Genomic DNA, 15,386 nt, shown 5'->3' on the forward strand with positions numbered 1-15,386 from the left:
TGCGGATACATAACTAGTCAAAGGAATCATTACAAAGCAGGCCTTGTGTGGAATCCACGAATAAGACTATACCTCGTAAATTCTTTAAAATAAACTCGACGACAAGCACAGACCCTAATTCCAGCAGGATTCAGTCAGTCCGTGTCGAATCCGACAAACGAGCTTGGACCATTGCTGGAGTACTGGTCATAACATAAACCAATCAGATCGTCTTTTAGGTAATGGCATAAGACGACAAACTGCTAAGCGAGACACCATAAACCATACGGAGTAAACATTGAGCACAGCCCAAAGCATCCAGATTGATGTAAACCCCGGATTCTCCGCATCCCCACATTTCCCCGCCGGCCCTCAGGAACAATTCTCTCTTTTTCGGTAGGAACCCCACCGCCGGGACGATCATCTTCTCATTCCAATGGCTCCGTACGGCGCCACAATTGCAGGAAAAATAAGCTTGCTCCGCTCGGGGATTCGCTCAGATTGGGTTCCTGGGGTATTTCTTCACACTCCTATGCCTCCGGAATGAAACCTACCCCACTCCACCGGGTTGCCCTGTGACACCACTGAGGTATATAAAGCCTTTGAAGACTCTTCTTCAGCTCAATTGAACAGCACAACTTCCCAATCATCAAGTCAAGAGCAGTTACCATGAAGACGACCATTTTCGCCTCCCTGCTGTTGGCCGGGACGGCCCTTGGAAATCCGGTCCACCAGAAAAGAGATTCCGTCACGGCTCAGGTCAACTTTGCCAATAACACGGGCAAACCGCAGCATCTCGCTTCGGGAATTCTGTACGGTCTTCCGGATACTCCGAATCAGATTCCTGTATGTCTTCATCCTTCTCACTGCGAACGCTACTGACAATACATAGACCAAATTCTACACCGACATGGGGTTCAATTACAATCGCGCTGGTGGAGCCCAGGTTCCGGCGCCTGGCAGGGGCTGGATCTGGGGACTGAACGAGTACAAGGTACTACACTCGCTCACCCCCTTCCCAGCAAAGGGGACTCTTCCTGACAACGACAGACCCGCTTTGCGTCCGCGCTCTCCAACTACAAAACCTCCCGCCAGCACGGCGCGAAATTCATCTTCCTGATCCACGATCTCTGGGGCGCCGACGGAACGCAGAATTCCTCTGCACCCTACCCTGGTGACAACGGCGACTGGTCCAGCTGGGACAACTACCTAACCCATCTCCTCAGCGACATCAAGGCCAACAGCATGACCGACGGCCTGATCATCGATATCTGGAACGAGCCCGACCTCACCTACTTCTGGAATCGGGACCAAACGCAGTACCTGCAGATGTGGGGTCGCACGTTCCACAGACTTCGGTATGTCTTGCTTCTATTCCACAGGTCCAATAGATAACTGACTGCTGTAGTTCTGAGCTCGCCGGCGTAGAGCTCTCCGGCCCCGCATCCGCGGGCGAGCCCCTCCCCAGCAACAACTGGTGGAAGAACTGGGCGTCCTTCGCCGCTACCAACAAGAGCATCCCCGACCAATACGCCTGGCACATGGAAGGCGGCGGCGGCGATTTGCTCTCCGCGCAGGCGGGGCTAGTCTACTGGCAGAAGACCTACGGGCTGCCCGGGCGCCCCATCAACATCAACGAGTACGCCGTACTCGACGAGGAGGTCCCCGCCGGCTCGGCATGGTGGATCGGCCAACTGGAGCGGATCAACGCGGTCGGCCTGCGCGGCAACTGGCTGAGCGGGTGGAAGCTGCATGATTTGCTCGCGAGTCTGCTGAGCAAGCCCAACGCGGATAACAGCAACTACGATCCCAAGGGGACGGGGTACTTCCCCAACGGCGACTACCAGGTGTACAAGTACTATAATCTCAACATGACAGGCCACCGGGTGGGTACTCTTCCGTCGTCGGATCTCAAGCTCGACGCGTATGCGACTGTCGGGGATGATCGGGTTGCGCGGGTGCTGGTTGGTGTGCGCATCGCGAAGGGAACGTGGCAGTTGCAGTTGAATAAGCTGTCTGCGCTGGGGTTGCCGACTAGTGGGACGCTGAATGTGCATACCTGGGGCTTCCCTGTTGCGTCGAATGTGCATTATGGCCGGGTTGATGGGCCGAAGGATCTTGGTTGGTATGGACATGCGTACTCGGGGGACTCGGTGACGTTCCCGGTTTATCAGACGGACACCACCACGGCGTATGCGTTTGAGTTTAAGATTTGAGATAGCAGCGTGTATTCCCATATCAGCCAAGGAGAGTCATAAGCTACTATGAACACCGTCATCTTACTGTACCCATCTAGTTTAAATGAAGGATACACAGTCCGGTCCACATATTATACTATTTAAAGATACTTGTTTCATGAGATGATAAGTTCAGTAACTTCTGGCGGGGAAGATATGTCGTAGTAGACTCTGCTACATTATACAGGCGGTAGCTAGGAGTGGACAAAGACAAATTTGCAGTATCGTTGGGACTGGAAATAGATAGCATGCCAGAATGGGAGCAGGTACAAGTGGGAGTCACCGAATTGCCAGTGCCATGGTGGCATATAGAGGTAGTCTAGGGGTTACTTCTTGAAAAATCATTCCCATACTGTTGCCGAGTGGAATTTTTATCTCTACTAGCTAAAAGTGGTTATCTGAACCCTTTATAGCTCATTGTACGAGTACATATACCGCACATCACATGATGGGCATATGACGGGACAGTCTGCTTCTGCCTGATTCTTCGTCTATCTTCAACTCTCCATCACAATTATAGCTGCAGCCATTCAGTTATCAGTATCCAAAATTCCATCTGTCAGTGATCAAGCAAGAACGGATCTATAAACCTGATAAGACTACGGCGGACCATGATTCCGCCATAGTGGCCAACGCCGATAGTGTGGAAGGCTTAGACCTATTGGATCACATAGCACACTGTAGATATCTTCGCAATCGGCTGAGTATTCCGCAACTCAGCAATTATTCTCCTTGATGAGGCAATTTATGGTTATCTTGCTCCCTTCACGCTGATCTGGCCAGTTGATATCGACTCTTAGTGGCCGATCTTACAATACCTCCTACGTCGTTCATCCCATAATTGTTACCAGTTCCAGTCCAAGTTGCTAATAGTTTGCAGCTTCTGAAGGTTTTTCATATTAGAAGCGAACTGGCGGGCCGATACCCTGGCTGACGGGTCCACTACAAGCACACACCGTAGCAATTTTTCGCAAAATCGACGAACCTCCAGCGGAAGCTCGGGCTCATTGAGCAGCATGTCCGCCCAGCGGCGAACCTCGGAGGACAATTCGGACCCTTGGTGATGGTCAGAGTACGTTTGTAAATAGAACGGAGCATTCGCCCCTCCTCTAGCCTCGCGGAATTCTTGAAGACTTGTCGATCCCATCACAGCCCAAATAAGGAATTCAAAATATATGCATCCCAGCCTCCAGACACAGTCATATTCCAATCCATCCTTCCCCTTGGACTCATATGGGGCACGATACGCCTCTTCAAATTGCCGAGCGGGGCCTTGACTTGGATCAGCTATCAGGGTCCGTAGATCCAACCGCAGAGTTCCCCGTTGGAATATGGAGCGTGAGTGCTTGCACCATTGAATGCTGCGTGGCGTAATCTTGCTTAGTGAGATGTACCGCTCTTTTGGATCGTTTTGAATGACGAAGACAAGAGCCTCGGCGATACCGGTCATTTGTGACAGGCAGAATCTCAGAAACCGTCGAGACGAGTGCGTATCCGTAGCCAAGCTTTGCCGCCAAGCGTCGTCGAGGCTCGGGCCAAGGACGGGGAAAATCAGACGGATCGTCTCGGAATGGGATATTCCGCTCTGTCGCCGCGGACGATATGATGCAACCGCTTGGAGCAGATGCCGTGGGACATCCCAAGAGCGTCCATAAGACAACAAAAGAGGCGGAGGCTCATCCATGTGCATGGTCCTAAGCAAGGGCCAAAGCGCGACCAGGTAAGGACCATCAACGTCTTCCCTACCGCGATAAGCTGGAGGAAAGTCATGATGTGCAGGGTGAACTTGAACAAATAGAAATCCATAGTCGTGATTATAGAACGCGTTTCCAACAGGCAAGAACGGCATGATCTCGTCCTCCGAGTTATATTGTTGACCTTCTTGGAGTATAGGGACAAGGTACTGGTGCTGTCGGAGGCAGAACAACTCAGCCAATTCCTCCCATCTATCGGTCCCCATCGGACCGACAAATCGTGAGCTGCTCGGCTTGTTAGACCAGGATTGAACGGTGCGTAATCCAGTGGTCTGAGAGATTTTCGACTTGTATTTCTCAAGGAATTGCACACACGAAATGGGGAGATCGCGGTCTGTTATCGGAGACTGAATCATCGACGACTGAAAGTGGGCCCCAATATAATGATTGATCCCTATATCAACAAGAATCGCAAACCATCGCTGGCGGTCTGTGAGGATATCATGCGCGAGTGTCGATGTGCCGTATCCGGAAAACCCAGTTTCCTCAAGGACCTTGCGGATAACATGATATGTGACCAGCTGGCTCAGAACATCATAAGGAACGAACTCTCCATCAAGGCCGGTCACTCGCCGATGCTGCAACTCATATTGCAGCCAATCGGTAATCCGCAACTGGCTCTTGTCAGTGTGTCCGCTCAGGAAGTTGAACTGAAGCTATACTTACATCAACAGACTTTCTCTCCAAGAGGCCCTGCCACAGCTGTCCCATTTCCCACTCACAGTTCCAGACCCCTAGAATATGATACCTATAATAGTCCTTGGCATAAGCCAAAAAGGGATGGCTCTCCGCTAGAGATCTGCGCTGTGCCATGGCCGTCTCGGCCAAAGTTTGGCCTATGTCGCATTTGCCATTTTTTAGTGGCTTGAGCAGTTCCAGAGCGACTCTTTTTGTGTTGACGGAATCTCCGAAGACGCTGCTCACGATTCGAGCTGGGGCATCCACAGCAGAAATTGTTGGAAAGACTGTGCGAGATACTTGATCGTCGAAAATCCCGTAGTTGAGGTACGTTAGAATGACCCGACCCATTTCTTTATTTGTTTCGTCCGGATTTATGGGATTCGGATTTTCTGGTTCATCGCCCCGAGCAATAAAGAACTGCTTGACACTATGGTGGGCAAATCTAACCGTCTGCTCTTCTTCGTCTATAATGATCAAGCATTTGCAACTTGCAAGGGCCGCATGAATATTATTAATTTGTCGTGCAGGCTCCCATGCCGTGTCACCGGGAATGACACTGAGAGCCTCACATAATTCCCCCACTGATAGGGGCCGTCGCGCAGCCATAACCAACCGCACAATCCTGCGGCGATGCTGGATGTTTGAGGCACCAGCTTGCTGTAGAACTCGCCTGAATGTTTCTGAAAGGCTTTGAGGAAGGCTCTCAAGGGCCCGGAGAATTGCCTCATCTGTCTGCTCCATGCAAATGCAGTCGAGTAGCAGTGTGGCCCAGAGAAACCTAACTTGTCAGACCACGTAGTCATTGATTGCAGCCAGTTGAGGAAGCGGTGTAGGGAGAATACATACATTCCTTGGGCCCCAGTGACAAGGGCATGTTGGATCGACAGGATGATAGCTGGATCTCCGATACACAACCTGTCCGACTCGAGACGCTCACGTAGCTCGGCGTCGATATAAGCATCGATGTCGGAGTTGTTCTCGGGGATAGACAGTGTCCACTTTTCATTAAGAATGCCAGCTGCGACTTTGGCATGACCCCCCGCGTCCTGTCTGAATGACAGGCACATACGAATTTTGAAGTCCTTTTGCAACTGCTGCAGTATCTCTAACGTTATCTGTCGCTCTTTTTCCGGGCACTCATCAAGTTCATCCACAATCAAACTGTAAGTCAGATCCACAGGAAGCAGTTCTCGTACAAACTTGACAATCACTTGCTCGTCTGGATCTGCAAGTGAATCGATTCTCGTCAGGTCAATAGGCTGTTGCCCTAAGAGTTGTCGCGCAAGACATCCGATGATGGTCCTCGCAGTCAACGAGTCAGAGACATCGAATCGGCAGAAAAAGTACGCAACTGACCCCTTCGAAGCAGAACAAAACAAGTCATCAACCATGTTTGCCAGCAAGGTTGTCTTGCCCGACCCCAGTTTGCCGGTGCACAGTAGGGAGCATGAAGAAGGCGTTCCCTTCCATCTTTGGTACTCAAAAGTGCTGGCGAACCAGGTTGTTGTTCCCTGTTTTCGAGCCTGCTTCCAAGACGTCTGGTAGTCGTATGTGGAACAAGCGTCAAGTAGCCGGATTCTGAGAGCCAATTGCTGGCACCGGTTCCGGGAATCAGAGAATTTAACCATGATCTGCCGAAATCGAGAATTCTCCCTCGCTTCCTCTTGGAGGCTTTGACTTGACAGTAAAGTAACTTCTTCCACAATGACAACTGACCACTGTTGAAGGTCCTTCTCGAAAGACGCCAAACAAGAGTCCGATATAGCCGATGAGAACTGCGATAATGCGGACTTTTGCAGAAATTTCACAGCGTGCTTGCAAATATTCAAAATAACAATAAAATACTCGCATAGTGCATGCCGCAGTCGCTTCGAGCGAGGGTAAAGCAAGGCCATGTCCTGATATCGGGGAGCACTTCTGCCTGCGTTCATAAACAGCATTGACATTTTCTCCAGGTAAGAAGCGCTTTGAGTCAACATCTAGACACAGTCAGTTATCCCGCACCGTTTGGCAATAGAGGTATCAAGACCGTCAAAGTCAGCCTCACTGCCGCCCAGACTCCCGAAGCAATCAGATTCTGTGATCCTCCTATAAAGACGTCGCCTATGGAGGCGTACTGTTGCACAGCTTGTAAGACGTGCACAAAACGCGGTCCATAACATCGCCTCGTTGTCTGTTGGATGTCACGGTTGATTTCAGCGGTCAGGCGATTGACATCGTTCGCATCCGGGGGATGGTCTTTGAACGCTGCGATGGATTCGTCGGATCTTGCTCTCCGATCGGTTGACAGTACTGCTTTGAAGCCGGCTAGCGCTTGCACAAGGCGTATCTCAGGCTTGAGCTTCGAGGCGTTTGCTATTGGGTTTTCCATGGTGAAGTCATGCCGTTGTTCTTCACCCTTATCACTGTGAGTATTTTAAACAAACTTGGGACATTCCCGTTTGCTGATGGCCAGCCGATGGGTTTGAAGATTTGCTGGCATTTCGAGTTGGAGGCGACATGATGGTTTATCCGTTCTCACGGATCCGCAAGGCTGACCAGAGACAGGCGAGGCTGAGTCTTTGACCCCTCAAGACTATCCCTGTGTTACTGACCAATAAAATCATGAGCCAACTATGCCTGCACTACGTCGTGCAGTGACATGTCTAATGTAGACGCTGACCGCCAAACGACGAGGCCGAAGGGTGTCCAGGGGTCATTTTCCTATTCAGGTTCTCCTTTGGTCAACGGCATTTTTTGAGTCATTGCCGGCTCGCAGTAGACGCTGTGACGAGCAGCAATTCCTTGTTGCTCTAGTTTTCATATGTAACCTCTTTGACATAATATACACGCTGGAAGGCAGCGGAGGCAAACAATGAGGCGCAGTGATGGAACTCCCCCTAAGAGATGATAATATAGTAGCAGATATACAACATGACGTACAGGCTCCTTCCTTCTTCCTTTCCTTAGGTCAGTACACCTAGATGTTGCCTATTAGAACAGACATCACATTAGCATTTCCCTTCTTCATATACCATAGGGCAGGATGGCTACGCCTCCTCCTTCCAGAAATTATGTGCCGCTATTAATCTCCTGTAAGCTTGCTCACTTGAGTATCAAGTATCACTTCTTGTATAGTGTGTTCAGCGACCTTGTTGGTTGTTCTCAGAGAAGCTCTTCATGATGGTCTCTTGAATATTGTCATAAAGATTGTGGCAGGTAGAAGAAACAATGATATATTTTAGCAATAATTTATATTTATCTTAGTGGACATATAATGCATATATATATGCGGCTCCAAGTCAGCGATCACCGAGATTTGCTCACTACCATCGTGGCTTCATATTTAGTAGTAGACTAAATATCATTAGTCCCAGCATATATACAAAAGAAATATGACCAAGTAAGGCCGAGTCTTGCTCCCCATATATACATCATTCATCAACCCTTACTGGGTTCACAACCTATGACCAACCTCAACACACGCAGCCTCCGGCTCTTTGCTAGACGGAAACGACCCCTTCAACGAGCCTGTCCGCAAACAATCCGCCAGATCCTCACCATCGAACCCCGCTCCATCGCGGATAATACTCGTCTGACTCTCGCGATGCTCCCTCGTCTGCTCCAGATGCGACCGATTATTCGTCCTCCGCGACGACATCTCCACCGCCTCGGACCGATCCGTCGGCGCAGAGTTCGAATGCGACATTTTCGACATGTGCACCAGTTTCCCTAGGATCGCGTACTCGAGCTTCAGCTTGACGCTGTACACCATTGCTTTGAAGGATACATGGACGTGGAAGAGCCCCGCGTACTGGAAGCTGACGATGGCGGCGTCCATGAGGATGAAGAGGACGTTGACGATGACCAGCTGGACGAGCGTGGAGCGGTACTGCCGTCTTGGGCGGAGTCTGAGGAGTTGAAGCGAGGCCTTGGTGTAGATGATGGAGAGGATGATTTCCTGGATGGAGAAGCCGATGAGCTGGACGCGCTCGAAGATACTAAATGCTGGCGTGAACCATCCGGAGCGAGGGGACTGCGTGCCCATCTCGAAGACCCAGCCGATGGTGTGCAGGATGACTCCGTCGATGATGATCATGGCGAGCGAGGCGCGCAGGATTAAGCGGGAGTATACGACCAGATGGAGTCGGGACCAGAGGACCAGGGACTGGCCCGTTACCATGGCGCACCATCCTATGTCTGCGAGCGAGACGGAGAAGTAGCCCGGATAGATGTCGAAGATGAGGAGGATGTAGCCGAGACCGAAGGGGAGGATGCCGATCGAGGAGACGAGGAGGGCCCAGAAGTAGAAGCCGCCGCGTTTCTTGAAGGTGGTGAAGCACAGGACGATGAGTTCGACGGCATTGTACCACGAGACGGCGATGAAGCAGGCAATGGCGAAGTCTTCGGCTAGGTTAGGATCTATATTGGTGCTGCGGATGATGGCCATTGGGTCATGGTTCCGCCAGCTGTGGAGGAGGGTGTTGTTGGTACATGAACGACAGGAAAGAAAGATATTAAGATGGCTGGGGATATAAGGCAAACGATCCCTCCTACCCCGGGTCGCTTATGACAAGGGCCGTGTTTTCATCGTTTTATGGACAGGGCAGACAAGAGCAAAGAGGCTTTGCACTAGCAGGGTTCATGCGACAAAGTTGGAGCTACCGAGGGGAAGATAAGACCCTCGCTTATTGCTTCCTTAATATCGCCGTATCATTCGAGGCTCGTTTGACCGGGCGAACAATTTCCACAAGCTTTAACTCTACTAGCCTTGGGGCTATGGCCCTCATGATTTATTCGACCACAGGGCTGTGATCGACGGCCTCCTCTCCTGTTTTGTTTGACTTTTGCGTCCCTGGATCGATGCACGAGCAGGCTTCCATGTTTGATCGCGTGGTTAATAGCCAAAAAGCCTGGACAGTAAGCAAACAGGCAATCTGACACGCATACATAGGACAGGCTTTTGAGGCATTGATCCGATCTCGGGGCCGGACTGATTCTGGATCCACTTCAGCTTATCGGCTTAAAAATGAGATTGTATAATTGGGCCATGATAAAAGGCACAGCCCGATAGGAGCAGCTTCCACGACCATCACCTCATCCAACCAAGTCCAGTGTCTATCACCTGCCAAAGACCTACCAACGTCTGTCTCGGCAAAGTCTGTGTCCCTATCAACATGACACTGACAACTCGCCGCATCCGCCCAATCAGCCTCAAAACGTTGGAATGTAACCGTGGCTCCAGTCTAACAGCCTCGGGTTAATTATAGCCATTCCATCTAACGCCAAATCGGGAACGAGGGCAGTGAAATGATTGGCTGCATGTTCCGGGGTCACCCCGACTCGTCTCCGGTGAGCTTGTTACAAAGTTAAACTTAAGATCTTTCCAGCCAATTAGCTGGCAGAGTTGAAATATGACCTGCAGCCACAAGCTGCACCGTCCAACGGGAGAACATTCGCGAATCCACTCTAATCGTGGTTATATCCAATCGTAGGAAGGTACACATCAGCCTGCTCCACTATATACGGACAGAAAATCTCTCACTATCAAGCAGAGGCACCGCATGTGATAGGATCATATTGAGTGTAGATTCAGGCATGGACTCAGGGGTTAGCTTTAACATCATACTTTGGGTATATGCAGCCGATTAGCTCTCGAACGACGGGGTCTAGCCACTTGGTTCGCAAGGTTATCCCAAACTAGTACGGAGTGAAGCAATGGCTAACAATGATCAAGCCAGTGCTGTCCGAATGAAAAGAAGTACAAGGCTCGTAGGTGTTGCATGCTTGACAGGCAGTAGGATGTTGGTCGCTTGCTCTCAGATCGAACGGCCTGGTAGAGTTCAAAGGCCGTGTCCTCTGTGTCTCGTCTGAATCATGAAGCAGAGGTATACTTCGAACTCATTCGCAGAATGAGAAGACTCGTCTATATCAGTACACAAACTATTGTCAACACCAACCGGAGTATTCTGGTATGCAGTACGGTTAGTGACGATTTATGGAGACACGTCCTATCGAAAGATGGACCATGATCAAGTGGTGCTTGACACAATTGCTGCTGAGAGTGGAGATTTCCCCGGATAATGCGACGGAGCTGGTCCAGGACCGCTCCACATGGCGGGTCAAAGGAGAGTATGACATGCTCCAAATGATCAGTGCTATTAAAATCTGTGCTCCTTAGAGGCAGTATTATATGGTTGGACTTCCCTGCCATTTGGCCTTAGCAACAATGCTCTCCTGTCAGCGTGGCTGTCGGCCGAAATTTCAGAGCCACTGAGTACAGGATCGTCCAGTGTACAGATAGGACATTGGATGTTTAAACTGTCAGGTGGCAGAGTGATATTAAGGTACAGTTGCCCTACGAAGAATTTATGCCTAACACTGAACGAGTTGCGAAACTCTGTCTACCTCAATTCAATCTATTTCAATCAGAGGACTATCCGTCCTCGATATGCCATTGCGGAGTAAACTGGTAAAACTGGATATACTTCGGGTTATGCGTAGTCCTCATGGAGGAACTACGGCCTATGTTGATATATTCGCGATCCTTGTATCGACAATGACGCGCCAGAAAGTTCTTAGCAACCAGACAGACGATCCCGTTCGGATTCTTCCGGATAGACGACCTCGTGATAGCGAAATTTGGCAGAATGATGCGATACTCCAACGCTCGCTCAAACTCCGCCGTAGTTTCTCCAACAACTCAACATAACCACAAGGAGCAACTTCTGTTTATAAGAACAAAAAGAAGAAGATCCTCTAAGCAAACATCGGAACATCCCGGAACCAACACAGAAAATCCAATCCATTTGATAATATTATTGCTAATAGAATTAACCCTAACACTTTTTGTACGTAAAAATAAGGCCGCCTGCCCCACGGGGAAGAACGTAGATCACTCATCCGCTTGGAGAAGAAAGAATAAGCTCACTTTTAGCTATCGGATTATACATCCATTGCCCTGCTCATCTGGATATTTTACGACCTTGTTGGGGACGAGTGGATATTCTACTCCAAGATGTAGTCTCATTACCCAATAGATGTTATGTAAGAGTTTCAGCAGTGTATGAATTTTTGCCCGGCAGAGAGTATATGAAGATGGAGGGCATCGTCTCTTGACTCCCAGCAAAGCAAGCAAGACAACTAAAATGACCCGAACAATCCACATCGCAGTCCTTGACGTCGACATCCCCCCTCGAACCCTCTACGAAACCCACGGCCTCTGCAGCGCCCATTTCCGCAATGCCCTTCAAGACGCAGCTACCCGCCTCAACGCCCTCTCGCCAGGAAGCGATATCAGCATCGCAGTGACACCGTACGATATCCGCGGGGGACACTATCCTGACTTCAGACACCTACGAAAAACCCAGACACCGTTATCCGAACACAGTATCGATGCGATTTTGATCACGGGAGGCGCGCCGGGCGTCTACGAGATCGACAAGCGGCCCTGGATGCAGAAACTGGCCAAGTTCCTCCAGACGGTGTTTCGGGAGTATCCCGCCGTGAGGATTATGGGGACATGCTTCGGGCACCAGCTGATCGGGCATGCGTTGGTCGACTCCGGGGCGGGGGACGTGTATGTGGAGAAATGTCCGCTGGGGAGGGAAGTGGGGATCCACACTGTTCAGCTGAATAGGGATTTCGTCGATGCGTTTCCGCTTGCGCTGGGCAATCTGCCGGACGGACAATTGAAGATTCAGATGTTCCACGGCGATCGGGTGATGGTGAAAGGGGGGAACGAGGGCGTGTTGCCGGAGACAGCCGCGGTATCGCTCCCCGCGCCGTGGGTGAATATCGGGAGCACGCCTATCTGTCCGATCCAGGGAATGTATTACCACGGCCGTGTACTTTCTGTGCAAGGACACTACGAGCTCGACGCGTGCGGGATGCAAAGTATGTGTCTTGAGTTTGCGCCGTTGCTGGGCTGGACGGACTCGAAACTGGGGTTGTTCTTGGAGCAGGTGGGATGCGATTACGATGGGAGACAGGATGATTCAGGGGCATTTGCGTTGGCCGTGGTTTGCTTTTTGGCTGGAGAATAAAAGTGCTGATTTTAAACTAACTAGATATAATTAGACGGTGTTGGTCTGCAAACTCTTCTTTTTCACTCCCGTCAACGCCTTGATGTCCATCCATAGTCCTCTAGAAATGTCTCCCAGCGCGCCGGCACTCTCGACGACGGGGTATACTACGCAGATGATGACACTGGCCCAGATCCAGATCAGCGAGACGACTACCCAGCCGGTGAAGAATGGCTTGCTGTACACGTAGCTGGTTCCGAAGAGAGTGAACGGCACGAGGATCACGGCGATGAGGATAAAGACGATACTCGCCCCCTGCGCCAACCGTTCGGCCTTGTGGACCAGCATTGGATCCATAGGCTCGATCTGCCTGTCTTGGAGGAACTCGACAATCTCATTCTTTGCCGGCGCTGACGTCTCTTTTTCATAACCATCGGCAGCTTTCGGTGGCTGCACTGTGTCCTCCTGAGGCGTCGGAGCAACACCCTCAATTCCCGGCGCAACCTGAGCATCTACACACGGATACTTCTCCGGGAAAAGATAGCTCAGAAGCACAGCAGAGACGATACCAACCCCAAACGAAGCAAGATTCCCCGCAACGGCATTGGTCCCATCCCCGGTTGTCTCGACGTTAATCGCCCCAGACCGTTTCATCGAGGTAACGAACCAAACCACAATGCCACAAACAAAACCGAGCCACGGCGCCACGATCGCAGCAACTGTGGACATCCGTCTCCAGAGCAGAATCAGCCCGACGGGTACCGCGGCCCCACCGACGATGACACCCAGCACGGTAAGGACCCAGGTGAGACTCAGGCCTACTGCGTTGAGAATGCTGCAGAAGGCAGACAGAACCAGCGCGTACAGCGCGATGGCCCAGTGACTAACCCGTACCAGGGAAGCCGAGTCGGTGTGCGGGCGGAAATAGGTTTTGTAGACGTCAAAGGTTAGAAGCGACGAGACGGCGATGAGTTCAGCGGAGGTGGAGCTCGTGACGGCCATGAAGAGGAGAATGAGCATGAGGACTGCGCCTCCCTTGCCGAGGAGCGTTATAGCTGTAGCCGGGGCAGAGAGTCCGGCTGCAACCTGGTCGGACGATAGTGGATGGGGATATGTAGGAAAGGCCGGATTGTTGGTCAGGGCTGCGCACCCGAGACCCATGGCTGTTGCAAAGCCAAACGGGATTCCTGCGGACGTCAGACACCAGCATCACAAACGAGGAGAGATAACCTACCATACCACGCGATCCCACCCAGGAGATACGCCTTGACCGAAGTCTCCGGCCGCGAGGCAATCGCCCGCTGCCAATACGCCTGATCCAACCATACCGTCGTGAAACCCGAGACAAAAATATCAATCGCAAAGACCAAACCGCCAACCGACCGAAAAGCCAGATACGACCCGTCGGTATTCCGCGCGATCGGCATCTCCCTCGACGCCTCCTGCAGCAAGTCATACAGTCTCCCCGGACTACCTATCAACTCACTCCGCGCCGCAACCAGAAACCCAAACACCAGAATCGCCACAAACAGGATAACCGTGTGCGTATAATCCGCGATGAAGGTCGATCGCAGCCCGCCAGCAATCACATACGCCGCCACAACCGCCGGAATCAGAAACGTCGCCGCATAGACATTCATCCCCGTCAGCGCGGCGACGACCTGCGCCCCGCCGAGGACCAGACACGCGCCGACGAGCATGTTCGTCGCGAGCCCGTTGTACAGGTACGTCAGGTGCGCGACTGTCCCGTGCCGGGCGCGCACGATCTCCGGCATGGTGTGTGCGCCTGGCGCGTGGGCTTTGATCTTAATCGCAATAAGCCCGAAGAGGAGGATCTGCAGGGTGCCCATGGCGGCGTACCACATTGGACCGCAGACGCCGTAGCTATATGCGAAGGTGGAGCTTGTCAGGAGCGTGGCGGACCAGGTCCACGACGAAACAATGCCGGCGGAGATGAGCCCGGGCTTGACGGATCGGGAAGCCGTGTTGAATTCTTCGGCTTGCTGGGTGGAGAAGGTTGTGTAGCGGTTTTGGAGCCAGGTGAGGCCCAGCATGAAGAGGGCGAAGATGCCCCCGATGCCGATGACGATGCCATAGCCGGCACTGGGGGGGAGGATCTGTAGATCGTTAGAGTGGGCCATGTTGTGTCTCACCCTCTAGAGAAACGAGGCGTCTCTGCTGTTATATAGATTGTAAGGTGGCATCAAGAAGTGATCTACATGACCCCACATGCTTATCTTTGGAGTATACCAGTAGGTGATAAGAGATAATAGCCACAGAACGGTTGTTAACTTATCTCCAAGGATTCAGGGTCAGATAGCAGTTGGAGTAGCTGTTATCAAGCCAGTGAACACTCTAGCTGGGAGTTGGGGTCGGTATTGGGTATATCGGACAGGTTGTTATCAGTATCGTCCATCATATGTTGATCACTTCACCTACATACTCCAACTCATCAGTCGAGTAAGTAACGATCGATTCAACACCGATCTCACCTCTAACTCAGAAGGGAACATGTGATATTGATCCACCTGGAGAAGCTTCAGAATCGGAGTCCGATAAGGTAGTCCGAAAGAATGAATGACAGAGGCCAGAAAGACCACTGGTGTCTACTACCTGATGGAGCAGTTCTCCCCAACAATATCCTGAGAATGCCAGGAAGATACAGTGTTGAACCGAACTGATCTTGGGTTCCTTTCCCTCTCCTACTAACCCTTTAATCTGGCCCACAAAAC

The 15,386-nt window shown here is 51.4% G+C and overlaps 5 protein-coding genes across 5 annotated transcripts; 2 read left to right on the top strand and 3 right to left on the bottom strand.

Moving 5' to 3' along the window:
• Nucleotides 1-648: 648 nt before the first annotated feature.
• Nucleotides 649-2,195, top strand: NFIA_049520 (glycoside hydrolase family 39 protein; the record flags this gene model as incomplete). The annotated part of the gene is made up of 4 exons (XM_001257508.1): nt 649-825; nt 872-973; nt 1,030-1,337; nt 1,388-2,195. 4 exons carry the CDS (start codon nt 649-651, stop codon nt 2,193-2,195), a joined length of 1,395 nt encoding a protein of 464 aa, XP_001257509.1.
• An 865-nt stretch (nt 2,196-3,060) lies between these two features.
• NFIA_049530 (NACHT domain protein) lies at nt 3,061-7,022 on the bottom strand (the record flags this gene model as incomplete). Its single annotated transcript, XM_001257509.1, has 4 exons — nt 3,061-4,584; nt 4,637-5,429; nt 5,498-6,630; nt 6,699-7,022. The coding sequence occupies 4 exons, from the start codon at nt 7,020-7,022 to the stop codon at nt 3,061-3,063; spliced, it is 3,774 nt and encodes a 1,257-aa protein (XP_001257510.1).
• A 1,065-nt stretch (nt 7,023-8,087) lies between these two features.
• NFIA_049540 (uncharacterized protein) lies at nt 8,088-9,080 on the bottom strand (the record flags this gene model as incomplete). The annotated part of the gene is made up of 1 exon (XM_001257510.1): nt 8,088-9,080. The coding sequence occupies one exon, from the start codon at nt 9,078-9,080 to the stop codon at nt 8,088-8,090; it is 993 nt and encodes a 330-aa protein (XP_001257511.1).
• A 2,698-nt stretch (nt 9,081-11,778) lies between these two features.
• NFIA_049550 (type 1 glutamine amidotransferase) lies at nt 11,779-12,675 on the top strand (the record flags this gene model as incomplete). The annotated part of the gene is made up of 1 exon (XM_001257511.1): nt 11,779-12,675. The coding sequence occupies one exon, from the start codon at nt 11,779-11,781 to the stop codon at nt 12,673-12,675; it is 897 nt and encodes a 298-aa protein (XP_001257512.1).
• A 30-nt stretch (nt 12,676-12,705) lies between these two features.
• NFIA_049560 (sodium:solute symporter family protein) lies at nt 12,706-14,795 on the bottom strand (the record flags this gene model as incomplete). The annotated part of the gene is made up of 2 exons (XM_001257512.1): nt 12,706-13,841; nt 13,889-14,795. The coding sequence occupies 2 exons, from the start codon at nt 14,793-14,795 to the stop codon at nt 12,706-12,708; spliced, it is 2,043 nt and encodes a 680-aa protein (XP_001257513.1).
• Between the last annotated feature and the right edge of the window lie 591 nt (nt 14,796-15,386).

Source organism: Aspergillus fischeri, genomic scaffold (genome assembly GCF_000149645.3).
Source record: "Aspergillus fischeri NRRL 181 1099437636266 genomic scaffold, whole genome shotgun sequence".
Classification (NCBI taxonomy): Eukaryota; Fungi; Ascomycota; class Eurotiomycetes; order Eurotiales; family Aspergillaceae; genus Aspergillus; species Aspergillus fischeri.